At 45.5% G+C, this 27,951-nt stretch overlaps 1 protein-coding gene across 1 annotated transcript in view; it reads right to left on the bottom strand.

The window, feature by feature from the left end:
- GALNT18 (polypeptide N-acetylgalactosaminyltransferase 18) overlaps nt 1-27,951 on the bottom strand; it is a 341,618-nt gene that overhangs the window by 28,808 nt on the left and 284,859 nt on the right. Inside the window, exons 8-9 of the mRNA XM_061132121.1 lie at nt 25,772-25,909; nt 20,309-20,404 (exon numbers count right to left, since the gene is read on the bottom strand). Of these exons, the coding sequence (XP_060988104.1) occupies nt 20,309-20,404; nt 25,772-25,909 (234 nt within the window). The remainder of the gene's footprint in view (nt 1-20,308; nt 20,405-25,771; nt 25,910-27,951) is intronic.

Genomic DNA, 27,951 nt, shown 5'->3' with positions numbered 1-27,951 from the left:
AAGAGTCCTCTAAGCTTCTCTCTCTTTAGTTTTGGTTCTATACCTTGTAGCTTCATGTAGCCTTGTGGATTAGTAGTTTGGCCAAACAAGGATTCTCTCTCCAAGATAAGATTCTCAATATTTGCCCCAGCACACGGTCTGTGCCAGGCCTAACGCTTACCTGGCCCTCATGAGCAATGAGGGGCTTACTCCCTTCCTGCCCCACCCCAGTTGTTAACCTGCACTGAATTGAGAAGATCTTATTATCAGAATGTTCCCAGGGAGAAAGCGTGTGTGTGTTTCACGGAGTTTTTAACATGTAGTCAATGGTGACGACTCACCAGCAATCTCAATGATGTGGAAGATGGAGGAAAGAATATGGTAATAAAATCTATGGGTTAAGATCCAGCAGGGAGATGTTAGCACAGAAAAAGGGACTTCCTGAGGATGAAATATTGGTGCTTGATTTCAATTTGCAAATATAACTCTTTCTATTTCATGTGTTCCAACACTATCCCCCATGTCATCTCTCTTCCCTGGGAAGAGTATAACCTGATATACTGGGAAAAAAAGGTCCAGCTCACATCTTTACTGGATGTCACAGGCCTCAGATAGCAATGCCCGATGGGCTGCACTAGGACTGGGAAACTGAGGCTGTTCCTTTGGGGAATCCTCTTCTTGCCATCCCACAAGATAGGCACTCAATTATTACTTTTTGTATGAATGAATGAACAAATGAATGAGCGAATTAATGAGATAATACAAACTGAACACAATAGGACATTATAATATATTATAAAAACAGTTACAGATTTTCCTCATCCTTGCCCTGAACCACTTTGCAACGTGACTTTGTTACTCCTCCTTTCAAAGATGGAGTTTATTTCTCTGCCTGTTGAGTTTGTGCTTAGCTATGTGACTTCTCTGACTCCTGAAAAAATTTCCATAGGCAGACAAGATCCAAGCAGAGACAGGAAAAACATTCATGCGATCATGCTTGCCCTTTCTTGCTGCCCTTAGAATCCCTGTCACCAGCATCATGTGAAACAGCCTGGAATAGCCTATTGGATGAGAAGCCACACACAGCCCAGAAGCACCTTCACTCCAGCAGACAGTAACCCACCTCCAGAGGCTGACTCAACTAGCTAACCAGCAACTGGCCACAGCTGCCTGACTGAGCCCAGCAGAAGATAGGGCCAGCACAGCCCAGCCCAAACTGTCGACCCTCAGAATCCTGAGCCAAGTAAACGGATGTGTCTCAAGCCACTAAACCTTGGGGTGGTTTGCTTTGTAGCAGAAGTGTACTGATCCAGGTAGCTCACTTCACAGGTGTCCAAGGATGCTAAGTGTTTTACAAACACAATTCCTTAATCCTCAAAATGACCCTGCATAAGTGGGGGTGTTATCCACTGTTAGGTGAGAAAACAGAATTAGATAGAGGTGAATGAACGATAGCAGGTGGCAGAGCTGGGAGTGAACTCGGGTCATCTGGCTCCATAGCCCAGCTCTCAATCACTCCAATACCTTGCTTTTCACTAAAGAAAGAAAGGAAGGTTTGATTTCACCCCTTTTCACATGAGCTGCACTCCTGACATGTCTTCCTGCCCTGCTTTACCCCCTGCATCCTACTCTTGCTTTAGGGTCCAGGTGCAGCTCCTCCTCCAGGAAGGCTTCCCTGACTCTTCAGGTTGCTAAGACCCAGTCCTCTTTCCCCTTGGCAGCTGAGACTCTGCTTTTCCCAGCTGAAAGGAGGCTTCATGGAGCCCTGCTGGCCCTGGACCGAAAGCAGCATGATGTGACCGGGACAGAGTTCTATTGCAGGTGTGGTACCCGGTCTCCACACCTGTGCCCTGTGGAGCGAGCTTTGGAAATGGGTGCTTCGTCCTGACTGCAGAATCTGGGGGCTGAGGGTGACTGCAGTGGCAACAGGAAAGGGGATGTGGTCCCCCCACATTCTTTTCCTCTCACCCTCCCAGTTCCTATGGGGCCTAAGTGTGCACCTAAGATTTAATTTGTGTTGTCTTTATGGGACTTTCTCACCCTCTCTCACCCTCTGATATGTTCTGTGTGTACTTCTGATTGATCTTTCCTTATTTGCTTTCCTCCTAAGCTTCACTCTGAGTCTTCTGAAAACACCTATTAAAATCCTGGTGTTTTTCAAAGACTGTCCTTTCCAACCAAAAGGGCCTTTGCCTGTCTAGATGGTTAGGCCCTTCAAGATGGCTATTCTCTTGCTCTCTACAGATCCTCGGCTTCACTCACATGACTATCCAATCCTCTTACTTACAGGGCTTAATAAGCTCCTGGAAACTGATGAGTCTACCTGACATCAATTTGCCCTACGATGTGGCCTCCTTCTCCTCTTAGTAGCAAAGACTGCTGCCATGTCCTGTCCACCACCTGCTGCACACGGTGGGGTGTTGCCCTTTGTGTAAGATCCCTGGGTCCAATGAGCCACTGATGTCTCTGTCGCTGTCCCTGGGCTTTTTCTTTGGTCTCGAGGCTAACCAACTACAAGGCAGGCAGGCCTATGGGATGCAGCCCCACACTCTCCCTACAAAAATAGCTTTCCTGGAGAGCACCGCCACTCTTGCATGCCTCTGAAATGTGCTGATTCTCTCATCAGGGACATGGGATGGAGCTGACCCTCTCCTCTCCCTGCAGCTCTCCTTCCACACCTCAGCTCCTCCATCCTGGCATAAAAACATCTTCGCCTTAAGCGTCAGACATTAGGCACCACTGCACTCTGCACACTTTGTTCTCACCAGGTGCTTCCCAGGTAGCTTTCACAGCCATCACGGTCTTTGGCATCAGGCTTACCCCTCTATATCCCACCAGCAAGACTTCGGAGTCTCAATCAATGAATGCACCATGGCCTCAATTCCAGGGAGGGCCACCCACACCCAGGCCCCAGCTCTCAGTGCCTGAACTGCTGTGCCCCTGAAATCTTAATCTTGATTATTCCCTCTTTTACTTCCCAAATGCCTTCTCATCAACCTGAAACCTTCAGAATAATAACCCCTTTCTACCTTCCTCTCCCTTTTGGCTGCTCAAGTCCCTAGAAAGGCTGTACTCACATTCTTGCAATCACCCCCTTACCAGCATCTTCAAATCATTAATTCCTCATTTTTTTCTGTCTTTCACACCCTGTAAACCCTACCTCTGCAGCCTCATTCACCTTCTCCACACCTGTACCCTGGATGTAGCGTGCGTGTTGTGTTGCTCACTCATGTCTCTTAGTGACCCTATAGACTGTAGCCCGCCAGGCTCCTCTGTTCATGGAATTCTCCAGGCAAGAATACTGGAGTGGTTTGCCATTTCCTCCCCCAGGGGATCTTCCCAACCAGGGAAAGAACCTGTGTCTCTTATGTCTCTTACACTGGCAGGTGGGTTCGTTACCACTAGTGCCACCTGGGAAGCCTCCATCCTTTCTGTAACTCCAAGAAAAATCATAGCACTGGGCAAGTTAGACCCATCACAAGCTCCTGGGTTTCACCATCAAGGAGGCTCTGCAGCACTACCTGGTAGTCCTTCTTCAGGTGCCTGCCGAGCCTCTGCACCACTTCTAGGCATGATTTCTAAATTTTCTTTCCTCTCTAATGTGGCCAGATCCCCCCACTTTACTTGTAAGGCAGCTGCCAACTTATTCCTCTTGAACCTCCCTCCATCCTGCCATTGAGCCTCAGAGGCAACTGTTTTTCTCTAATCCCAGTGCTCACCCTTGGCCTTGGACCCCATCCTTTCCCATCCCTGCTCTGTGCCTATCCTGAGAATGTGGCTTCATTCTCTTTCCATTAGACATCTATCTCTATAGACTTCTCTCCATCAGTCTCAAAACATGCTCCTTTATTGCTTTCCTTAAAATCTTAATACCCATGGTCTTATCTCAACCCCACTTACTTCTAAAGGGCAGCCCCTATCTCCATCCTTTCATAGCAAACTCTGAGGAAGATGAGTCTACACTCATTGGCTCCTCCTCTCTCACTTCCCTGGATGGAGACTCTGGCTACCAGGTCCTTCCAGTCTTTCCACAACTACCACCTACATCACAGGGGATAGAATGTTCCCATCACATCAGCAGTCCTCATTTTCCAGGGCAAAATTTGTGTGCATACACACGTTTTAGGTTGTTTCAGTCGTGTCTGACTCTTTGCGACCCCGTGGACTGTAGTCCACCAGGATCCTCTGGCCATGGGGATTCTCCAGGCAAAAATATCGGGGCGGGTTGCCATGGCCCCCTCCAGGGGGAACTTCCTGACCCAGGGATGGAACTGGCATCTCCTGTGACTCCTGCATTGCAGGTGGATTCTTTACTGCTCAGCCACTGGGGAAGCCCGCCAGGGTGAAACTTGCCACCCCAAAAACCCCCAGGGGGATTTAGAAGGTGAATATTGATCAGTCCATATTGTGGTCATCACTTAAAAGGCTTAAATTTTCCATGAATTTAGTCATTTCTGTATCCAACACAAATTTATTAAGCATCTATGATGCCCCAGACGAACATGACTGAGTGGTTTCTGAGTAGCCCAGGATGTTCCGAGGAGCTAAAGATACTGCAGAGACATAAATGTGTTCTGTGGCTCAGTTCTATAAGAATTAAGACCAGCAGGTCCTTTATCCTGCAGAAAAAAAGTTATGAAATTTTCCTTTTAAGTATGTCCTTCACCCAAGTCAACTGCACTCCCACACATGCTTCCGCATTTCAGAGTGTATTTTTCAGCAAGAAAAAAAAATAATAAAGCTGTTTTGGTGGCTGATTTAGAGAGCCCAGCTCTGCTGAAATTCCCAGTGTATTAACACAGTGCTAACCTCAGGGACTCCACTAAAACGCGACACTGGCAGGAATAATGTACAGCAGTGAATAGATTTCAAGAAAAGCAGCTGGGACAAAGGCAGTGTGGGGACAATGGAGTTAGCTGGGAAAATCAAATAGAAGACTCCATTTCGGCCCATGATATATTCTGAACACGTCTCCTTAGGAACTTTCTTGAAACAGACAAGCATATTCTTAAACTTTCCTGATGTAAACACAATTCAGACATCCCCACTCAATGCCACCAGCCATTTTCAAGTCCCCAGGCCTATTTCTTACACTCCTTTGTCACATTCTTAGTGAGGGGGTGGAATAACCTCCTCCAGGGGACCCTTGGGAATGCTTGGGGGATGATTTGGTCCCATGCTGGCACTCACGATAGTCAGTGTCCAGGGATGCTAAGCATCCTGCATTGAGGAGGACAGTCCCATGCAGTGAAGAACTGCCCCAGCCAAAATGCCGCTACCATCCTAATGAGAACAGCAGGAGGGGGCAGCCCACTTCTTGATGGCTGGTGCTTTGCGCAAAGGGCAGCGGAGAACTCATAGAGACTGTGAGGAAACCTCCCCACTCCCTGCTCCAAATGGATGAAAGAAAGAGGGAGTACCCTTGCACAGGTGTGGACTGTACCTGTGCTGTCCAGGAGTAATCTCTCTCCTGAGACGGAATGCCTACAACTTACAGTCTGTCATTGGCTTAATGTTCTGATCCTGGGCTCTCCTCAGTGCAGTTGTGCAAAACCAGCTTGAGTGGGGGAGTGAGTTATAGAAAGCTCTGGGGGTGGGATGTGTGTGTAAGTACAGCCCTGCCAATAGGACAACTCTCAGAGTCTGAGAGTCTTTCTCGCTGGGGGTTGGGTCAAATGGAAAGGCAACTGATAACTGGGTGACTTGAACGTGTCACCTGATTGCCTTGACAGCACCTCCTTCCTAGGGCTCTTGGAGATTATACACACAAAGCATTTAGAAAAACGCCTAGAAACAGTAAACAACAAATGTCGGCTGTCATTAGCATTACCTTTAGGTAGACTAGCAAGTTCCCCGAACTGTGGAGAGACTGCCCTAACCAGAACAAGATGCCACATTACTCAGCCCAGTTCTGTGCCAGGCTTGGTGCCAGACACACAAGAGTTTGTTACTTAACTCTAAGTACCCACCCCCATGTTCCTGATCAGGAAGCTGAGGCTTAGGGAAGTAAAGTGACTTGTCAGAGAACAGGGAATCAAGTCCTGGGAGGCTGGTTCAGTGACCCATTTGCAAGGCCCAAGGCCTGGGAGGCAAAGCTCTCTAAGAGTGGCAGGATGGTGGTGGGCAGGAGGCTCGGACTCTGTCTGGGTAGCGAGCCAGAACGGGTTTCCTCATTGCTGGCCCACTGTGGGGCCTCTGATGACCGCTGCTTCCCAGTCTGTGGGAGATTAATAAAAGTGACACAGAACTTGCTGTTTACAACTCTAATTGTGGAGTTTGGACGTGAAGTGAAGAACATATCGCATGAAATGAATAACAAATCAAGTGGCTCCTGCTGAAGCTGGGGGAGCAGCCCATGCTCAGTCGCTTTAGTTGTCTCTGACTCTTGCGACCCTGTGGACTGTAGCCTGCCAGGCTCCTCTGTCCAAGGAATTTTCCAGGCAAGAGTACTGGAGTGGGTTGCTGTGCCCTCCTCCAAGGGATCTTCCTGACCCAGGGATTGAACCCATGCCTCTTACACCTCCTGCATCGGCAGACAGGTTCCTTACCACTAGCACTGACTGGGACGCCAGGGAGCAGCCCAGGGTTCAGCATCGCTCGGGGGAGGAGGAGGTCCCACTGCAGCACTGACGTCTGGGCAGCAGACCCGTCTGTCCGCTGTCTCCCTGTGAGCCTGCACCGCACACCAAGCTGATGCGTCTGGGCCACGGCTCTGGCCCGTGTGGCACTACTGCCTGGGAAATGGCAGTGGGGTGCTTTCCTAAAGCTGGGGGTGGGGAGCAGCTCCAGGCAGATACTCACAGGCGGGCCCAGTGGGTGTCAGTGATGGAGACGGAGCCCTGTGATGGTCACTGAGGCCACGCCCTGTGGAGGAGCCAGATCTGGGAGGCAGTGCTGGGAGAGAAACAGCAGGGGGGGTCTGCCTGCTCCTCCCACTGAGTGTTCCCCTTCTGCTCGCCTGGAGAGGCTGCCCTTGGGTGTGACATAATCACACCAACCATCAAGTCCTAGGCACTGGGCTAAGTAATGTCACATATGGGCCATCAGAGCCCTCGGGACCATTTAGTGACGCCCTTGTTCAGGGGTTATAACTGGCATTAGGAAAATGGAGTCACCAGCCACAATCACACATACGCTGTTGGAAGTATTGGGCCTAGATCCCAGCCTCGCCTGACCCCAAGCTCGTGGAGGCACAATCACTGCCCTGAGTCCTCTGGTGCAAAAGCTATCCCCTCAAACAAGTGGCCTGCACCATGAATGGGGGAGTGACGAGGGAAGGAGCTGAGGGATGGCTGCCCGCAGAGTGTGCAGAAAGTGGGTTGTCCCAGGGCCAGGCGTTGCATCACCCTAGAGGCCTCACTCACTCTGTATCCCATAGAAATGGTGGCCCTTGGAATCATGGGTGGCTATAGCTTAGAGACAGATAGACAGCCACTTTATAACCCAGTGATTCCATTCCTGAGTATTTATCCAAAAAATCCAAAACCACTAATTAGAAAAGGTACATGCACCCCACTGTTTGTAGCAGCACTATCTACAATCGCCAAGATGTGGAAGTAACTTAAGTATCCGTCAACAGACGAATGGATAAAGAAGATGTGGTACAGAGACACAATGGAATACTACTCAGTCAGGAAAAAGAACAAAATTTTGCTATTTGTGGTGACATGGATGGACTTGGAGGGTATTATGATAAGTGAGATAAGTCAGACAGAGAAAGACAAATACTGTATGATATCACTTATATGTGGAATCTAAAAAATAATGCAAGCTAGTGAGTATAACAAAAAAGGAACATACAGATATAAAGAACAAAGTAGTGGTTGCCAGTGGAGAGAGGGGCAAGACAAGGGTGGAATCGGTACCTACTATTAGGTGCATAATAAGCTACAAGGATATATTTTACAACATTGGGAATATAACCAATTTTGCAACAACTGTAAATGGACTTGTTGTTTGGTTACTAAGCTGTGCCCCACTCTTTGTGACCCCATGGACTATAGCTGGCCAAGTTCCTCTGTCCATGGGATTTCCCAGGCAAGAATACTGGAACAGGTTGCCATTTCCTTCTCCAGGGGATCTTCCTGACCCAGTGATCAAACCCATGTCTCCTATGCTGGCAGGTGGATTCTTTACCACTGAGCCTCCAGGGAAGCCGCATAAATGGAGTATAATCTTTAAAACTGTGAATCACTATTTGTATACCTGTAACATATAATACTGTATAGTAATTATACTTTAGTTAAAGCAAACAAAAAAAGAATTATAAAGGATCTGAGAATTCAGCCTACTAACAAGCCTACTAACCTAATGGATGTTGATAGAAAACATGACTTTTGGGTCAGAAACAAAGGACCATTACACTCTATATCTTACCACAGTCAGTTTCTACTTTACTGAAAGAGTTAACAATTTACAGAATTTGTATTAATAAAAACATGATTAAATTAGTATTTGGAAACCCTAAGGATTGTATTGTAAAATAAAATATTAAACTCAGAAGATGTCTTAAGAAAATGTAGGGACCCTGTGTGGATTAGTCCCTGAACAAAGCAGAACTGGAGGTGGCCAGCCAGAGCTTCAGGCCTGGGTGAGGCTCCTCCCAGACTGTAATTGAGTCAGGGTCCCGTACTAATAGTCCTCAGTTGACACTTGGGTGATACAACCACATACAAGGAGCCAAGAAAACTCAGGGAAGCTTTTCAAAACCTTACAACCACTTGGTGCCTGGCATTCTTATTTATTTATAGATAAAAATTGTAGAGAAGTGAAGAAGTCTGCGAAAGTTCCCAGAGAAGTGGCTAGCGGTTTAAATTCTCAGCCCACGAAGTAAAACTTTTCAACTGTCTCTGAGATGTTACTTGAAAGTTCTGGGGATGCAAACACAGTCCATGAAGGGCCTCTAACACTCCCTGCGTTGGCCTTGGGAGCATTGCCAACCAGGCCAGGGGTGATGGCTCTATTATGACCCCGTGTGGGAATGGCAGTTTCTAGAGAGTGATTAGCAGACAAATAAGCTGGTCCTTTCTCTCATTTCTCTCTCTCTCTCTCTCTCTGCCTGTGTGTGTACATGGACGGAGAGCCAAGTGAGAAAAAATGAAGAAATTCTAAAAATTCCAAAAAACAAAGGGAACAAATTCCGTTTACAATTCCATACTTCTCTTAAACACATTACCTAATCTAACATGAAATTCATCTCCAGGGTAAGTTCTAATCTTTATACCTTGAGTCAAAAAGCACTTCCTGAAGCATAAATGTGACAGCTTCAGTATTTCAAAAACTTTAGAAGGAATTAAAGTTCCTTTCATCTTCCTTCTTCTACAGAATTTGCTTTCCTATAGAAAAAGCACCTACCCCTCCCCGCCCCACCCTGGGTGTCTTTCACAGTCTAGAAGATTCAGGCAGAAAGAGTGGGAAAGGCCCTCAAAGCCTGTCTTGTCCCATTTCTCCTCTGATGGCCTAATGAGAAAGTGGTCTGAGGCCATAAGTTGCATCATATGAATGGTAATTATCTAAGTGCCCACCTCTTTCTCCAGACCAGGGCTCTTCCAGGTCAGAGACCTGGGTAACACTGTCTCTGCCTCTCACAGTTCATGGCCTGACATAATACTCAATGCAAGTTTGCTGAATGAGCAAATGAATGAATGAGTGAGTGAATGAGTGAGTGACTGAATAAATAGAGTGGGGAGACCCCACTGTTGTATTTCTCCCAGCAGAAGAAATTTTCCAGGCTGTTACACTAATTAGGGCTAATATTCTCAGTTATTTTGAGGATTGCTTGAAATTTGCTGCTAATTTAAAAAAAAAAAAGGTTACGTTTACTCATTAACCAATTAGCATGCTTCCCAGCAGCTTCACTTCACTAATTTGATTAGTTACACTAGGTTTTCTCCTACCCAGGGCCTTCTCTGAGACCCAGGAATATCACAACGTTAACAGAGTGCACTTTGCAAACAACATGTAAATAGAACCTCTCAAAGGGTTGAACCCAGATGTGAACATGGCCCCTCTGCCTCACCCAAGCTGCCTGTGGGTCCTTGATGTCTTTGAGACCCACTGGGCTCCACAGGAAGTTGCTGTTCTACAGTACCACTCCTATTACTGGACCAGATTTGCTCTTCAAGGGAAACGAAATTTCCGAAAATGTGAGGCCTTCCTAAAAGACAACCTAGCCTGTGTCTGATGAATGAATGAACAAAACTGGAGGAGAAAATGGAAGTTAAAATACAGGCATCCTTCCCAGCCCTGTCTTGGCCAGTAACTCACAGTGTGACCTCAGGCAGGAAGTTAATTCCCAGATGCCATTTTCTTGTTTTCTTATTTGTCAGAGGAGGAACTGATTTAGAAAATACCTAAGTTTGTGTGGCAGAGACAAGGCTTCCGGGCACCCAGAAAACCCTGACTTCCCACGTCCTCTGTTTGAGGCAGGGCCACGTGATAACTCTGGTTAATTGAATGTGACAGGAGGTGATGTGAGGCCCTTTTCATCTGAGGCACGGAAGTCAGGTCACCAGTCACATTCTTTCTTTTTAGGGATGCTGGGGGTTGAACTGTATACCTCAAAAGTTCATATGTTGAAGTCTTAACATCTAGTACCTGAGAATGTGACCTTATTTGGAAATAAAGTTAGCTGCAGATATAATTATAAATTAGGATGAGAGTGGAGTGGGTGGGCCCCTAATCCAATATGCCTGGCATTCTCGTAAAACGGGGGAATGTGGATGCTGACAAGCCCTCGGGGAGAACACCACGTGATGGGGAATTTCGCTGCCACAAGCCAAGAAACCGCCAGAAACTGAGGAGAGAGGCCTAGAGTAGATCCTTCCCAGGTGCCTTCAGAGAGAGCATGGCCCTGCTGACCCTTCAGTCTTAGACTTCTAGACTTCAGAACTGTGAGATGATAAATTTCCATTCTCTAAGCCACCCAGTTTGGGCTTCCTTGTTACAGCTGCCCTAGGAAATAATTGGGGGAAAGACCATGTGCTTAGGCTATGAATCCACAAGGGTTTCTGAGTCACTAATGGCCTGGAGAGTCACCCCACCTTTAGCCAACTTTGTGAAAAGACTAAGAGAAATACCTAAAACCTGGGAATAAGGCAAAAGGGAAGGGAGGTGATCTCTCCATTCAATATCATATTGGAGCATTGTCTAACAAGCCCACCCAAGAGTATGTAATTTTCCAAGAGAATACACCTATGTTTGACTTTAGGGAGGTGATGTCTCCATTCAACATCATATTGGAGCATTGTCTAACAAACCCACCCAAGAATATGTAATTTTCCAAGAGAATATACCTATGTTTGACTTTGCTATTAACCTTTTGATTAGTACTCAGACACAGTAACTTCTAGATTTCTATCTAGAAAGCTGAAAAGATCACACCATAGGCTATGATTTTATTTCTCTGTAGGGAGTTAACTACCTTTGGATCAAATTTACAATCTTATTCTAACACTCTTCTTTAGAAAATGCCCATAGACATTGAGTTCCTCAAATGCTTTCAGTACCTGCTTGCTGCTTCCCTTATTAATGGGCTAGATATGTTTTTATTACATATTCATTTTAATTTAAGAGTCACGTTTTCCTTTTTTTGAATTGATTAGTTAATGCTAGTGTGATTTGGGATTGATTATTACATGGTTGATCCAGGTTCTTTTTGAGAATCTGTATTTTTAAAACCCCAAATGGAAAAACTTAGAAATTTGGATGAAGAAAAGAAGGAAGGGAAGTTCACTTTCAAAGTCAGCAGGATGAATTTAGCCAGCCCGAGGTCCTGCCTTCTTTCCCTCTTCCTTCTTCACCATTATACTCAAAAACTCTGTGTCCTTATAATTTTGGAAGTTTCACATCCCTCTTGAATCTGTTCCTCTCCAGGCTACACAATTCCCATTCTTAAGGACATGGTCTTGAGTCTCTTTACCAATTTGGTAATAATTATCCAATATTTAGTAAGCAATGACTGTGTACCAGGTTTGTTGTTTAAGTGTTTCATGTGCATCAATTTATTGTTTGTTTAATTCTTAAAATTAATGTTTATTTAATTCTTAAAACAACCCTAAAGAATAGATACTACTATAATCTCTACTTTTTAGGTTGTGAAATTGACACAGAGAAGTTATGACACTTACCCAGGGAACTGGGTTAGTTAAGTGATAAGGCTGGGATCTGAACCCAGGTAGTCTGGTTCTTGACCACTATATAACTCATCATTTGCCTTTCAACACTTTTATGCTTCCTATCAAGTGTGATGCTCTTGAAGGAATACATGAGGTTTCATCACAGAGGCTAGCAAGACTGTCACCTTGGGTAGGTCTCTGTTCCCCAGATAACAATGTGAGATGTCAGACCCCTCTACTGGAGTTGTTCAGTGAACAACCTGCATGACTGCATAAGGCAGTCCCATCTGTGAACTTCCTTGGGTTCTCCTTGACCTCTGTGGCCATGGTACCAAGAGATTTGCTGAGAACTGTTAGTAGGAGGGGAAATGCTCCTAGAAATGCAGGTTGAGCATTTTATTTGGACCAAGCCTAGGAGATTCAGAGTATCCCTGAGGCCTGTATCTGTTCACAGTCCCCTTCTGAGATGTACCCTGACCTTGTACTAAGGTCATCCTCCTCCTCATCTTGTCTCTTCCATGAGCCAATCAGTTTCTTAAGGGTTAGAAGATACCATTGGGAAGCCTTGAGAATCAGAGGCCCTACCTCCTCACCATCCACTTTTCCGCTGCACTTCAGTCAGTTCAGTTCAGTCGCTCAGTCATGTCCAACTCTTTGTGACCTCATGGACTACAGCATGCCAGGTTTCTGTCCATCACCAACTCCCAGAGCCTAGTCAAACTCATGTCCATTGAGTCAGTAATGCCATCCAATCATCTCATCCTCTGTTGTCCCCTTCTCCTCCTCCTTTAATCTTTCCTAGCATCAGGGTCTTTTCAAATGAGTCAGTTCTTTGCATCAGGAGGCCAAAGTATTGGAGTTTCAGCTACAGCATCAGTCCTTCCAATGAATATTCAGGACTGATTTCCTTTAGGTTGGATGGGTTTGATCTCTTTGCTGTCCAAGGGACTCTTAAGCGTCTTCTCCAACACCACAGTTCAAAAGCATCAATTTTTAGGCACTCAGTTTTCTTTATAGTCCAATTCTCACATCCATATATGACTACTGAAAAAACCATAGCTTAGACTAGACAGACCTTTGTTGGCAAAGTAATGTCTCTGCTTTTTAATATACTGTCTAGGTTGGTCATAACTTTTCTTCCAAGGAGTAAGCATCTTTTAATTTCATGGCTGCAGCCACCATCTGCAGTGATTTTGGAGCACCCAAAAATAAAATCTGTCACTGTTTCCATTGTTTCCCCATCTATTTGCCATGAAGTGATGGGACAACATGCCATGATCTTCGTTTTTTGAATGTTGAGTTTTAAGCCAACTTTTTCACTCTCATCTTTCACTTTCATCAAGAAGCTCTTCAGTTCTTCTTCACTTTCTGCCATAAATGTGGTGTCATCTGCATACCTGAGGTTATTGATATTTCCCCCGGCAATCTTGATTCCAGCTTGTGCTTCATCCAGTTCAGCATTCTCATGATGTGCTCTACATATAAGTTAAATAAGCAGGGTGACAATATAGAGCCTAGACGTAATCCTTTTCCAATTTGGAACCCGTCTGTTGTTCCATGTCCAGTTCTAACTGTTGCTTCTTGACCTGCATACAGATTTCTCCTGAGGTACGTAAGGTGGTCTGGTATTCCCATCTCTTAAAGAATTTTCCACAGTTTGTTGTGGTCCACACAATCAAAGACTTTGACATAGTCAATAAAGCAGAAGTAGATGCTTTTCTGGAACTCTCTTGCTTTTTCGATGATCCACTGGATGTTGGCAATTTGATCTCTGGTTGGGCTTCCTTGGTGGCTCAGAGGGTAAAGCATCTGCCTGCATTGTGGGAGACCTGGGTTTGATCCCTGAGTCAGGAAGATCCCCTGGAGAAGGAAATGGCAACCCACTCCAGTATTCTTTCCTGGAGAATCCCATGGATGGAGGAGCCTGGTAGGCTACAGTCCACAGGGTTGCAAAGAGTTGGACACAACTAAGTGACTTCACTTTCTTTCCTCTGCCTTTTCTAAATCCAGCTTAAACATCTGGAAGTTCACAGTTCACGTACTATTGAAGTTTGGCTTGAAGATTTTTGAGCATTACTTTGCTAGCGTGTGAGATGAGTGCAATTGTGCAGTAGTTTGAGCATTCTTTGGCTTTGCCTTTCTTTGGGACTGAAATGAAAACTGACCTTTTCCAGTCCTGTGGCCACTGCTGAGTTTTCCAAATTTGTTGGCATATTTAATGCAGCATTTTCATAGCATCATCTTTTAGGATTTGAAAGAGCTCAACTGGAATTCCATCCTCTCCACTAGCTTTGTTCGTAGTGATGCTTCCTAAGACCCCCTTGACTTCGCATTTGAGGATGTCTGGCTCTAGGTGAGTGATCACACCATCATGGTTATCTGGGTCATGAAGATCTTTTTTGTAGAGTTCTTCTGTGTATTCTTGCCACCTCTTCTTAATATCTTCTACTTCTGTTAGATCTGTACAAGTTTCTGTCCTTTATTGTGTTCATCTTTGCATGAAATGTTCCCTTGCTATCTCTAATTTTCTTGAAGAGATCTCTAGTTTTTCCCATTCTACTGTTTTCCTCTATTTCTTTGCATTTATCACTAAGAAGGGCTTTCTTATCTCTCCTTGCTATTCTTTGGAACTTTACATTCAAATAGGTATATCTTTCCTTTTCTCCTTTGCCTTTCACTTCTCTTCTTTTCACAGCTATTTGTAAGGCCTCCACAGACAACCATTTTACCTTTTTGCATTTCTTTTTCTTGGGGATGGTCTTGATCACTGCCTCCTGTACAGTGTCACAGACCTCCATCCATAGTTCTTCAGGCACTCTGTCTATCAGATCTAATCCCTTGAATCTATTTGTCATTTCCACTGTACAATGGTTTTGGATTTGATTTAGGTCATACCTGAATGGTCTAGTAGTTTTCCCTACTTTCTTCAATTTAAGTCTGAATTTTGCAATAAGGAGTTCATGATCTGAGCCATAGTCATCTCCCAATCTTGTTTTTACTGACTGTATAGAACTTCTCCATCTTTGGCTGCAAAGAATATAATCAATCTGATTTCAGTATTGACCATCTGGTGATGTCCATGTGTAGAGTCTTCTCTTGTGTTGTTGGAAGAGGGTGTTTGTTATGACCAGTGCCTGCACATAATGGATGCAATCTACCCTAATGGATGGATGAACTCCTGACAAGGATACACAGCCCATCTCCAGGATGATCCAGTTCTCCCCAGCTCTCCCAACTCATTGGGAAGGCCAGACTCAACAAATTCCTGCCACAGCAGAGTCCCTACACCTCCCTGTTCTTGGAAATGTGTGTGATTTGAGGCTGGTCTCAAGCCTCCTTACCTCTGGGTATTGACAGCTGTGTATCTCAAGCCTGGTAGGAGAGGGCAGCTGGGCCCCAGTGTTCAGGTACAGACCAGTTACAGGAAGGTTCTGAGGGGGATTGGGAGGGGGACCCAAGTCTTTAAGGCCTGCTGCAGCTCCACAACAAAAAGCTGATTTACAAAGCATCAAGGCAAGGCAGCTCCAAGTATTCCTGGCAAGTATAGCACAAGCTCACAGCTTCCCAGGCAACTGGATTTCAGAACAAAAGAATTCAAGGTAAGCAGATTGGCAGAGCTGGCACAGCTGAGCCTGGATACGGCCAGTCCAACTTCCTCACTGGCAGATAAGAATACAGACCCAGACAAAACTAATGAATGGTGCTAGAGATGAAAATTGTCATTACCCGGGCTTCCCTGGTGGTTCAGATGGTAAAGAATCTGCCTACAATGTGGGAGATCTGGGTTCAATCCCTGGGTCAGGAAGATCCCCTGGAAAAGGAAATAGCAACTCACTCCAGTATTCTTGCCTGGAGAATTCCATGGACAGAGAAGCCTGGAGGGGTACAGTTCATGGGGTCACAAAGAGTTGGACATGACTAAGCAACTAACACAGCATTGGATGGAGGTATTATTGACCAAGAGGCAGAATGAGGAAGCCCACTGGGATGATGGGTTTGATCTAGGTAGTGCCTGCACAGTGTCTATGAATGTGGAAACTCACTGAACTGTATACGTAAGATGTGTATACTTTAATGTAAAAGCATACCTCAGTAAAAGAATAAAACAAAATAAGGCCCAGAGAGAGATAAGGTGATTGCAAAAGTGTGTCAAGACCAAGCCTCAGGCTTCCTGATGCCCCATTCACTGTCCTCACCCCACCCGACTGCATTTTTGCTACTGTAGCAAAATGCTGTCATAGCCTATGGGTCAGCTTTGACCAAGGTTGGAACCCACAGCACATGACACCTGAGGCCAAGGAAAGTCAGTACGGTGTGAGCTGGAGTTAGAAACTGGAGGGTATTTATACTGAGCAAGGCTCAATGATCAGTAATAATAATAATAATAATAATAATAATAATATCATCATTGTGATAGTAATAGCTAAACATTTATTGAGCCCTTACTATATGCTAGGCATTGTTTTAAACGTATTAAATCCTTACAACACTGTTCTTTATGGTATACACCATTATTAATCCATATTTTACAGGTGAAAGAAATAGGCCCACACTAAAAAACCTGTCCAAAGGTTCACAACTGGAAAGTTTCAAAGCTGCCATTTGGACTCAGGCAATCTGGCTCCAGAATCCATGCTCCTTACAGCATAGACTGCCCCATACTGAGTTACCTGCAGCTGACAGACTCAGCTTGAACAGGCACCCACCATCCCACAGAGGAAACATCCGACATGTGGCCAGAGAGGTAGATGAACATCGACACCACACGTTTCTACCTAGATTCGTTAAAAGCAAGTTCACCTATTGTGTCTTGGATCATACGTATTACAATGCAGAGAGGGAATTTACACAAAGATGGAACTACTATGACCTTGGTCATCTTGACCCACACTCAGGAACAACTGAAACTCAGGTGCCTGACTGCATTAACAATCAGAGAAATGCAAATTAAAACTACAACATGATAGCACTATACAACCACCACAATATCTAGAAGTTTAGAAAGACAGATAATACTGAATACTGTCAAGGATGGGGAAGAACTACAACTCTTATATATGGCTGGTGGGGTAAAAACTAAAACAACTACTTAGGAAAACTGTTTGACAGTGTATTAAATGGCTCTGGCTGCCATAACAAAATGCCACAGACTGGGTGGCTTAAAGGTAGATGGAACTACCTATGACCTTGTTTATTTCTTCACAGTTTTGGAGCCAGGAAGTCTAAGATCAAGGTGTTGGCCTGTTCAGTTTCCGGTGAGAGTTTCTGGTGCAAATGGCCACCTTCTTGCTCTGTCCTCACATGGCAGAGAGCGTGATGGAGCGCTCTGGTGGCTCTTCTTAGAAGGACACTATCCCCATAAAATCAATGTTCCACTTTATGACCTTATTTAACCTGATTACTTCCTTACTCCGCATATAGACAGGCTTAGTACTTCAACACGTGAATTTTGGAGTGACACAGTTTCAGTCTATAGCATTCTGCTCTTGGCCCCCAAATTAATTTCCTTCTTTCATGCAATGTACATTCACTTCATCCCAACAGCCTTGAAAGTCTTAACTCATTTCAGCATCGACTCTAAAGTCCAGATATCATTTAAATCAGACATGTGTGAGACACATGGTATCATTCATTCTGAGGCAGAATTTCTCTCCAGCTAAGAACCTGTGAAATCAAACAAGTTATGCACTTTCAAAATATGATGGTGGGACAGGCATAGGAGAGGTGATCACATTCCAAAAGGGAGGAACTGGAAGGAAGAAAAGGGTAGTGGGTCGCAAGCAAGCCCAAAACACAGAAAGGCGAAATTCCACTGGATCTTAAGGCTCAAGAATAATCACTTCTGTCTGGATACTCTTCCCTCCAGGCCCACGGGGGTGGCAGCATCACCCCTCACTGCTCTGTGGGGCAGCCTGCCCCTTTGGCTCTCTGGAGTGGCCCTGCCCAAGCTGCTCACTGCTTTGGTCCCATCCCACTGGCTTGGGGTAGGGTCATTCTGGCCCACTGAAACCAGAGTGGCAGGCCCATCCTTTGAGTGAACAGCCTTACCCTGGGGCCAGTGGTAGGAGTAAGGACTTGTGCCCTGATGATCTCTCAGTCACCTTCAGTATCCTTCGTCCCTTTTCTTGAGGGACAGTACATGTTCACAATTGAATAGCTTTATGGTCCCATCTTATAGAATCCAAGAAGTCCAATAGTGTTCCTTTATCTTTCCCTGATTTATCTTTACTTCAAACTGTCAGTGTCCCTGCTGGTATAAGCCCCTCTCTGTTGATGCCTTCTGCTGTGAGATGGTTGATTAAGTCCAAGATTGATTAAGTCCCCACCTTTTATCTCTTAATCAAATGATTGTTCAGTAGCACTTCTGCTATTCTCTCCAAATCAACCTTTCTCATTTTTTGTAATGTGGATAGGCTGAGAATTTCCCAGACCTGCACATTAAGGTTAAACGAGGTCATAAGGGCAGAGCTCTGATGCAATAGGATTAGTGTCCTTTTAAGAAGAGACACCAGACAGCTTGCTCATTCTTTCCCCCTTGCCACACAAGGACACCGTGAGAAGGTAACTATCTGCAAGGTAGAAAAAGAGAGACCAACTCAGCTGGCACTATGATCTTGGACTTTCAGCCTCAGAACTGTGAGCAAATACATTTCTATTGTTTAAGCTATCCAGTTTCTGGCATTTTGTTACAGCAGCCCTAGCAGACTAACATAGGCAGTGTCTACTAAAAGTGAACATACGTCAACCCTATACTCAGTGATTCGACTTCTAGGTTTAAATCCAGAAGAAATGAGTACATATGCACAAAAAAGACATGGACAAGAATGTCCATAGCAGTAGTATTTGTAATATTCCCAACCTGGCAGTAGCCCAACTGTCCATCAACAGTAGAATATATGGTAAATACGACATGTTCATAAAACGGAATATGACATGATAGGAAAAAAATGAAAAAATGTATATATACAACTATATATACATGCATGGACACATTTTACAGAAATAATAATGAAGGAAATATTCCAAAATGAGAAAGCATATACCCTATGATACTATTTACATAAAGCTCAAAGCAATACATTTTTTTTTTTTTTGACCTGGGTGCTGTTCCACTGGTGTGTTTGCTCTGAAAGTTCATTACTCTGTACACTTTGTCTATTTTCTATTTGTCTATTTTCTGCATATATGTTATATGCCAACAAAATATTTGCATAAAATAGTCACTCATTAAAAATGTTACACCATTCTAATAATGGAGAATGAGTTGATATACTGTGTGGTGTGAGGATAATGTGATCTGCTGACTGTGACTGACCAATCAGTGGCCACAGCAGCTTGGCCCACAAAAAGGACAAGCTGGTAGAGATCACAGAGGGCAATTTCTGGGAAGTCTTGGGATAGTACACTAGTGACACATCATGGTATCCTTCAGTTGTATAATCTTCAGTTTAGGCAGGTAACAGCTCTTTAAAACACTTAACTTCAACTGCACAAACACATGTATCTTCTATACTAAAGTATCTTTTAAAAATCATTTTATATTTCTGGAGGTAATTTAAGTAAACTCTGAAAATGCCAAGTCATAATGGGTCAGTCTAGGGTGTTCTTGATCATTGACTGTCCACTGTACTTTGTTGAATAAACCATTTTTCTTGCCAGTGTCTCAATGTCCTCTTTGGATATCTGAAGCCTAGGTTATGAATGGAGAATTTTAGGGGGATAACTTACTTTTCTGGTAGCTTCCCTTCATTCTCTGCTAGAAGATCAGAAGACATAGAAAGGATCTCATGGCTATAAATTTTGGTCCCAGCTATGATGGACCAAAGGGCAGAACCTGAGGCACTCTGAAGAGATTCTGAGCTGTCAGGGAGTCTAGGGGAAACTTAGGGCTCCCTCCAGCCAGAGAAAGGCATGGTTGCCAGAGCCAGGACTGTAATCTATGACAGTCTCCCCAATGGAGGCAGGTGTCTCTCTTTAGAGACATATCACCTTCCTTGTGCCCACCCCAGGGGACCCTGGCATCCCAGCCTCTGCTCCTTTAGACTCCTTCCAGGCATGTAAATATGACTCTCTTTTTTTTCTCATGAGGATACTTTCTAATGAAAAGCCCCCAAGGTCCATGGGCCCAGAGTAGCCATGATAGAGTTTAGCTTCTCTTTTCCCACCAGACATACACATGCACACGCCCGCCATGGGGATCTCAGAACACTCACCTGGGGTGTCATCCCATGGCAGATGTACACAATAGGAACATTCTCTGTCTCTGGACCCTGATCAAGACACAAATCGGTCTTCAGGGAGTTCTGCAACTGAACACCAGATGAGAGGCAGTCACATAAGAGAGAGAAATAAAAGTGTTAAATCAGGAGAAACAAGCATTCCACTGAGATAGGCTCTGCTCCCAAAGTCAACTCTTCTTTCAGTCAACCCTGAATACTACAGAAATCAATAAGTACCAACAAATACCAAGAAACCAACAGTGTTGGCCTTGCATAAAGGTGCTGAAGGCAGAGCAGCCTCCTCTGAAGGATAAGAACTCAGATGCTGTTAAACAACATGCTGGATTTGGGGAGCTGAGAGGGTTTAGGTAAAATTATGACATGCACGCACACACACAAGATGGTGCTACATTTCTCATCCTCTCCTTTTGCACAAGGGTGGCATAATGGCCAACAGAAGTCCCTGGATAGAAGACTTTGTTCTTAAGGGTTGGGGGAGGTGAGGAACATGTCATCTCTTTGGGGGCCTGGGATGTCCCCTGGGATCAGGCCTTCTTTGTCTCCTTCAGATCCAGCAGTGGTTGGCCAGGGCCCAGTGGGGACCCAGCTGATGAAGTTTTCCTAGAGCGGAAAGTCTGGTGGGTAAATAAGAGAGAAGGGGACCAGAGAGGGAACAGGAGAGGGGAGAGCTGTCTCTTATTCTCACCTACAAATACATGCCAATCAACAGTACAAAAGTACTATGAACCAATATCTTAGCACATCTAGGTAGGAAAGCTGATACTCAATGTCCCCTTCTGGCTTAAGCCCACTCTCAGCCCTTGGAAAGGGCAGCTTATGGTTCACGTGGCCCTGCTTACATGCCACAGCTGAGGAGATCAGGGAGGGTACCAACTCATAGTTCAGAATGAATGAACAATTCTCTTTCTTTCCTCCTCTCTCCCTATCCTTCTCTTTGTGGAATGTGACTGTCTCATCATCCTCTTATTCTGCCCTAGGAATCCTGCTGAGAGACCTGGCACTGTGCTCAGTGGGTGATGGCCACTCAGATTGTGGGGCCATTTAGATCGGGTATGGGGTCTCTGCTGGGCTTGTGCAAGCAGAGAAATCTAGCTGTGATGAAGGGGGAGATGAAGCAGGAGGCAGACGGATTTAGAGACAAGAGAGATGATCCTGCCCCCGTTGTGGTTTTTGTGGCTTCTCAGCACGAGTGCCCGGGTCCAGCTGTACTTCAGTTCCTGGGCCTGTAAGAGAGCTTATGGTATCTTTACCCACCTACACTGAAGCTAGCTTACATAGCTCTTCTTAGTGATCAAAGCACTCTATTTACAACTGGAGGCTGGAGACTGGGATCCAGGGGAGACCAGGGCAATGGGCCATGGGTGGGGCATCTATCCGGGGAGGGCAAGAGGCAGACAGTGGCTAAATTTTTGTAGTCTTCATGGATGTGGTAGGAGTGCAATGAACCCAGTTAAGGAGTGTGAAGTGCAACAGATAACTGGAGGCCCACACTTGATCTATGAACATCCTGTTCTTGACAGGGGACAAAGAACAGAGTCAAATTCTTTTCTTTTGAGCTCCCTTTCCCTTACTGGGTGATAGCAGCTCAATCTCAAACTTGGAGTTTAGAGGTTCTGAAGAAATATGAACATGTGTCAGCTCCTGAGGCAGGGCCCCAGAAGCATCCATGCAGCATAAAATCCTCTATCATAAACCAACTACCTGACTGACCCATGTGGGAGGAGCATATGCAAATATACCCTGGACTCCTCCCACGGCCCACAGAGGGCTGTCTGTCACATCTGAAGCCGGGATCCATTAGTGAGACCTGCATGAAGTTTCAGAAAGCCCTGGTGTCAGACATGGCTCTCCTGTGGGACCCCAAAGCTGGTCTCTGAATGAGGGTGGGTGGTGACTTTTGATAAAGTCCTCTTTGATTCTGTGTCATCCATCCCCCATTATGCAGGTTATCTGTTGAGGAAGTTGGAAGAGACAGGCTGAGATGAAATCCTGGCTCCAGCTGTTTGGTTTGGGCAAAGCAATATAACTGCTTGTCTGTTTCCTCCTCTCTCTCAAATATGGATAATTAAAGTGCCAACCTCATAAGTTTGTGGATTAACTGAAATAATCTCTGCAAGTGTTTAGCACAGGGCCTGACAAATAGCAAAAGTGTGATATAATTGTTAGGTGCTATTATTACTGCAATAACTATCCTGAAAGCCATTCAGGGAAGTTAGCTTTTATGACTGCATCTATGTGCCAGGTACCAGGTGAAGGGCTTCCTATGCATTATCCCACCTAATCCTCAAAATTACTCAGCCAGGTTGGTAATATTAACTCTCTTAAGGGTGCAGGAAGTGTGTTGTAGCAAGAAGCTCTGCCTCACCTCTTGGTCTGTAATGCTGTTCCCACTGCATGGGCCCTCTGCTTTGGCCTTCTCTTTTCCCTGACTAAACCCTCCTCCTCCTGTGGTTCTCAGCCTCTCTGTCACTCTGGAAGCCTTTCCTGACCTGCATCTGGGTGTGAGGCCACCATACCTCCATTTCCCTGATCGCAGCACTTACACACTGTATTCTTGTCACTTCTCTGCTTGCCTGGCTCCTCTATCAGTCACCAGACTAGGTCTCAGGCTTACTCACTGCCTGTGACACAGGACAGCCCTGGCACATATTGGACAGTAAGTACATATGGGATGAATGAACAAAGAAAATGAGTAATGAATGACTGGCCTCATAGTTGGAAAAATGGCAGAGCTGGAGTCTGTCTCCAAAGTCCAAGCTCTTTCCATCATCAAATGGTGACAATCCTGAGACTGTGAAAGATGACCCATGAAGTGATATGACTCTAACCTTTAAGGTTTTACAAACTGCCAGGGTTACACAGTGATTAAGTAGCAAAGCTAACTTTCAGAAGTAGGCATGTCTGTTTCTGGATGCTACTCCATCTCTCCTGTCAGCACCAGAGCTGGGATTATTCAAAGTCATGCTGTCTCCCAAGCCTGGAGCTCAGTAATCCTAGAGGAGGCCCATGCCCACACTGCAAGACCCATGATCCTTCTGCCTGCCAGAGGCATTACTGAGACCTTTTACTAGATTAATAGTATGGGTTATACAGACTTGACAGTGGCCTGAGAGTTCTGAGGGGTTATCTGACCTGAGCAATGAAGTTTAGGCATGAGTTGGAGGGGAAAAAGGAAAAAACCTTTACCGAGAAGACATCTGGTCTTTCCACTTCAGAATAAAAGTAAGCACCAGGAAGAAATATTCAGCTCCACAAATCCTCTTGCTCTTGCACTGCATCCTGCCTCAACCATTGTCACCTTACTGCCCTAGATGAGTTCATTATGCTCCTGGACAAGCAAGTGTCTCTGCTCATGTAAGAGCCCAGCCATGGAGGAGGCAGGAGAGAAGGGGTCCAGCTGAGCCCTGAACGGTAGCCGGCAAATGACCATGCACAGGGTCACAGAAGTTCTGCCATTCCCAGGAATGGCTGACACAGCTCAGCCTTCTGGAGTGGTGGGAGGGTGGGTTTTCAGCATGACAATGTGAAAACAGCCCCTACTGTGGACTCAGCCAGATCTAGATCACAACATGGATATGCCCCTTACTATTTGACCAACCAAAGGTTTCTGGGTGTGATCTGGGTGAGGGGTCTAAATGTGCTATATGTACTCCTAAGATGCGACTCTTTCACTTAGATGACTGGAATGCCTTGGCCCCAGACCCAGGATTGCAATGGCTGTGCGCAAACACCTCCACTGTTATGCCTCTCTGGCTGAGTTCGGCGAATACTTTTAGCTACAGCTGATAGCTTGGTGAGACCACGAATCCAGAAGCTGGCCTTGGCTCTCAGAGGCCTGGGCCAACAGCTTCTCTGGAGCCACAGTAGCATGACTGTCCTATTTTGGTCCAAGAGTAACCAAGCAGCACATAACGTGCTGTGGGCAGTGTATCAGCTGTGTCCTCAGGATGGTTCCGGGGAGGAGGATGGGCGGATGGGCACCTCACAGTCCAGTGTGCTTCCATGGCGAAGACAGGATCTGGGGCCTCAGGCAACAGCTGAGCGGCACTAGCTGAGGAGTTTGACATCTGAATTATACCAGCCTGAGAAGGGGAGAGGCTACTGGGTGGTTCTCTCAGGACATGTCAGCCACAACATGGGGACTCTCGTGGGAAGACACGGCCCCCTCCGATAGTCAGGACTCCGGGGACAACAGAGGCCCTGCAGGGGGGTAGAAAGAGGCAGTTCCTGGGACCCTGGCTCTGTCTCCTTTAGAATCCTAGGATGTGAGCATTGGCAGGGCCATGGGAACAATGAAGCCAGCCCTTCAGCAGAATTCTTCCTCTCCAGGCTGAGGCTGTGCCCATTAAGTTCCTGTTGAGGCGGGCCTTGAACTCAGTTCTGGCCACAGACCATCAAAGGAAGAATTCTTCCTTCAAGTTTTCATCCTGGAATATCTAAAAGGTCTGAGGGGACACTCCAAGGGGAGGAATGGGAGTGATATCAGATGGTGATGCTCTAGACTCAGTTTCACTCAGGTTAACGACCTGTGTGAACATGGGCAGGTCACTGTGCTTCTTTGTTTCCCCATCTGTAACACACCAGGGGCAGGGAGTGAGCATAGTAACCCCAGCGGATAGTTATGAGGCTAATTGTGAGGGCTTAGCTGTCATAGAGAATCTTCATGTGTTCACTCAGCAAAAACCGGGAAAGATATCCAAAAATCAATCAGGTATTTAAAATACCTTAAGAGTTGTAATGTCCTGGGGATATTGGAAGCATGGGGAGAGTTTATCATCTCCAAAGTATTTTAACCTCAGACACAAAATACATTTCTATATCAGAGACTTTCTTCTACCCGTGAGGACAGCATTATTTTACCCCACTTAACATATGAAGAAACTAAGACTCATAGACATCAAAACACTTGCCCAGGAAGTGGCTGGGTCAAAATTGGAACTGGGTCCATGTGGATCCAAACCCTCTGCTCTGCCTCTCTGTCTTGCTGCCTCTGCTGGGGGAACCAATCAATAAGTGGTACTAAAACATCACTCAAAATCCAATAAACTCTGGAAGGATATGTTTCCCAAATCTGCTTTCTAGGAGGCTCTGCGTAAATGGAAGACATAGCACCTTGGGTAAGGGAGGCATGCAGGCTGGTTGGTAGAATCTCAGGCACCCATGCTTGGGAAACAGCTGGGGTTGTCTTGCAATCTTAACTTAACTGCATGTTTTTGCTTTACTAAGTGGCATATTCATGTTCGGGGCCAGAGCTGAATTGCTTAGGATTGAAAGGAGAGACTAAGCATCTCTCTCAAGGGAATGGAGAGGTGTGGGCTATGAACATATAGGCTACTTCACATGAAGTTCCAGAAATCAGCCTCTTGTCCACAGGTCTACCACAGGTCCTACTTGGGTGGATGTGTCTGGATGAAACCCCAAGGGTGGGCTCCTTACCACCCCATAGGCAATGATGTCCGAGTACATCCTCATTTCTGGGTACACGCTGACCAGGTACCACCGGAAGGTCTTGCACTGCAGCTGTTTTCTCAGAGCTTTCCTTGCAGTGATGTCCCCAATGTCAATTCCTGAGTCCTGTGCAGGATGCAAACACAGAGATGCAGCCACCACCATGGTACAACTTTTCCCTGAACCTCCCTAACCACAGTTCTGGAGGCTGCCTGGTGAAGGCATTACCTGGGAACTTAACTCAGGCATTTCCCCATGTGTGCCTTGGCCCCATAACCACACCTGTTTGGTCTGCCAAACAGGAGATCAGCACTGATGGGGACTGTTATCAAAAGCCATTGAAAATAAAGGGACTAAATCCTTAAAAATTACTGAAGAAAAAAAGCTGTAGTCTTTGTGTAAGTAAAAGAAATGGAAGAATATAGTCTGAGTAATGTTATCACTTTGAAAATAAATGTCTATATAGTCAAAGCTATGGTTTTTCCACTAGTGATGTATGGATGTGAGAGCTGGACCATAAAGAAAGCTGAGCACCAAAGAATGATGCTTTCAAATTGTGATGCTGGAGGAGACTCTTGAGAGTCCCTTGGACAGCAAGGAGATCAAACCAGTCAATCCTAAAGGAAATAAGTCCTGAATATTCAGTGGAAGGATTGATGCTGAAGCTCCAATACTTTGGCCACCTTGTGTGAAGAGCTGACTCATTGGAAAAGATCCTGATACTGGGGAAGATTGAAGGCAGGAGAGAAGGGGGCAATAGAGGAAGAGACTGTTAGATAGCATCACTGACTCAATGGACATGAGTTTGAGCAAACTCCAGGAGATAGTGAAGGACAGGGAAGCCTGGTGTGCTGCAGTCTATGGGGTTGCAAACAGTTGGGCATGACTGAGTGGCTGAACCGACAACACGGTTACCTCTATCTCAAAAGATAAGATGAGAGATTCTGAACTGTGTGCGGAGAAAGAGAGGAAAGGAAAAGAATTGAAGATGGAATACTGCTAATTCTAATACTATTCCTAGTGATCAGGGCAGCTAAGGCTTACATAACACAAAGTGCCAGGCTCTGTTCTATATGAGACAGACACATATAATTTTATATTTTACTTATATTAAATTTTTAGGATTTCATGGCAGCTCAGCTGGTAAAGAATCCACCTGCAATGCAGGAGACCTTGGTTCGATCCCTGGGTTGGGAAGATCGCCTGGAGAAGGGAATGGTTATCTACTCCAGTATTCTGGTCAGGAGAATTCCATGGACTGTATAATTCATGGGGTCACAAAGAGTCAGACACAACTGAGCGACTTTCATTTTCACTTTATATTAAATTTACACATATGGTCCTATTTAAACTCATGAGGGAACACAATATAACCCTCATTTTACGGATGCAGGAGGTTCAGTGACGTCCTGGGTGACTTGCCCAAATCCCACAGCTAGTAAGCGATGGAGTTCAAAGTTGAACCCAATTAGCCTGGGTCTGGAGTTTGTGCTTTAAAATTTACAGGGCATTTGCAGGAGCCTGCCCTCCTGTCTGCTTAGACCAAGTTTTTGTGGAAGAAGCAGAGCCTCTCTCTCGAAGCCTGGTGGGGGGTGCTTAGCATAGACAGTACTGTGTCCCTCATTTCCCAGGTGTACCAAAGAGGTGGCCCTGAGCCATTGAGGTGCAGCAGGCAAGGAGCAGTCACAGAGACAAGGGTGTGTCCTTGAGTGAGAGTGAGAGAGAAGCCCCCACATTTCTTGTGGTCCCAGGAAGCCCTGGGACTTGCACCCCAGCTGTTGAACAGGGCACAGAATGAGCTAAGAAAGAGCTGATGCCACAGCAGAAGATGGAGAGGTCTCCCTCCAGCTGGGGATCAGATGGAGACAGGTGACATCTCAGAGGATGACACCATGGAGCCAGGGACCAGCCGAGGCAAGTGTCATCTCATGAGATACCAGCCCAGAGCAGAGACAGGAGGATAGGGAAGCACAGGTCTCTCCCTCTGACACTGCAGTCTATGGGCTGCCAGTGTGACCCATCTGGTTCTACCATCAATTCTGGGATCAAGTTAGTGGGGTTGGGAAAATAATGAAATTGACCGTTTAACTCTGAAATGTCTGGGAAAAACCACAAAGACAGTTGCTGCATGTATCTGGACATGATCAGAACACATTTTTGATATCAGA

Source organism: Dama dama, chromosome 1 (assembly GCF_033118175.1).
Source record: "Dama dama isolate Ldn47 chromosome 1, ASM3311817v1, whole genome shotgun sequence".
NCBI lineage: Eukaryota > Metazoa > Chordata > Mammalia > Artiodactyla > Cervidae > Dama > Dama dama.
Note: the sequence above shows the minus strand (reverse complement) of the source record. Positions and strands in the feature narration are given on the sequence as shown.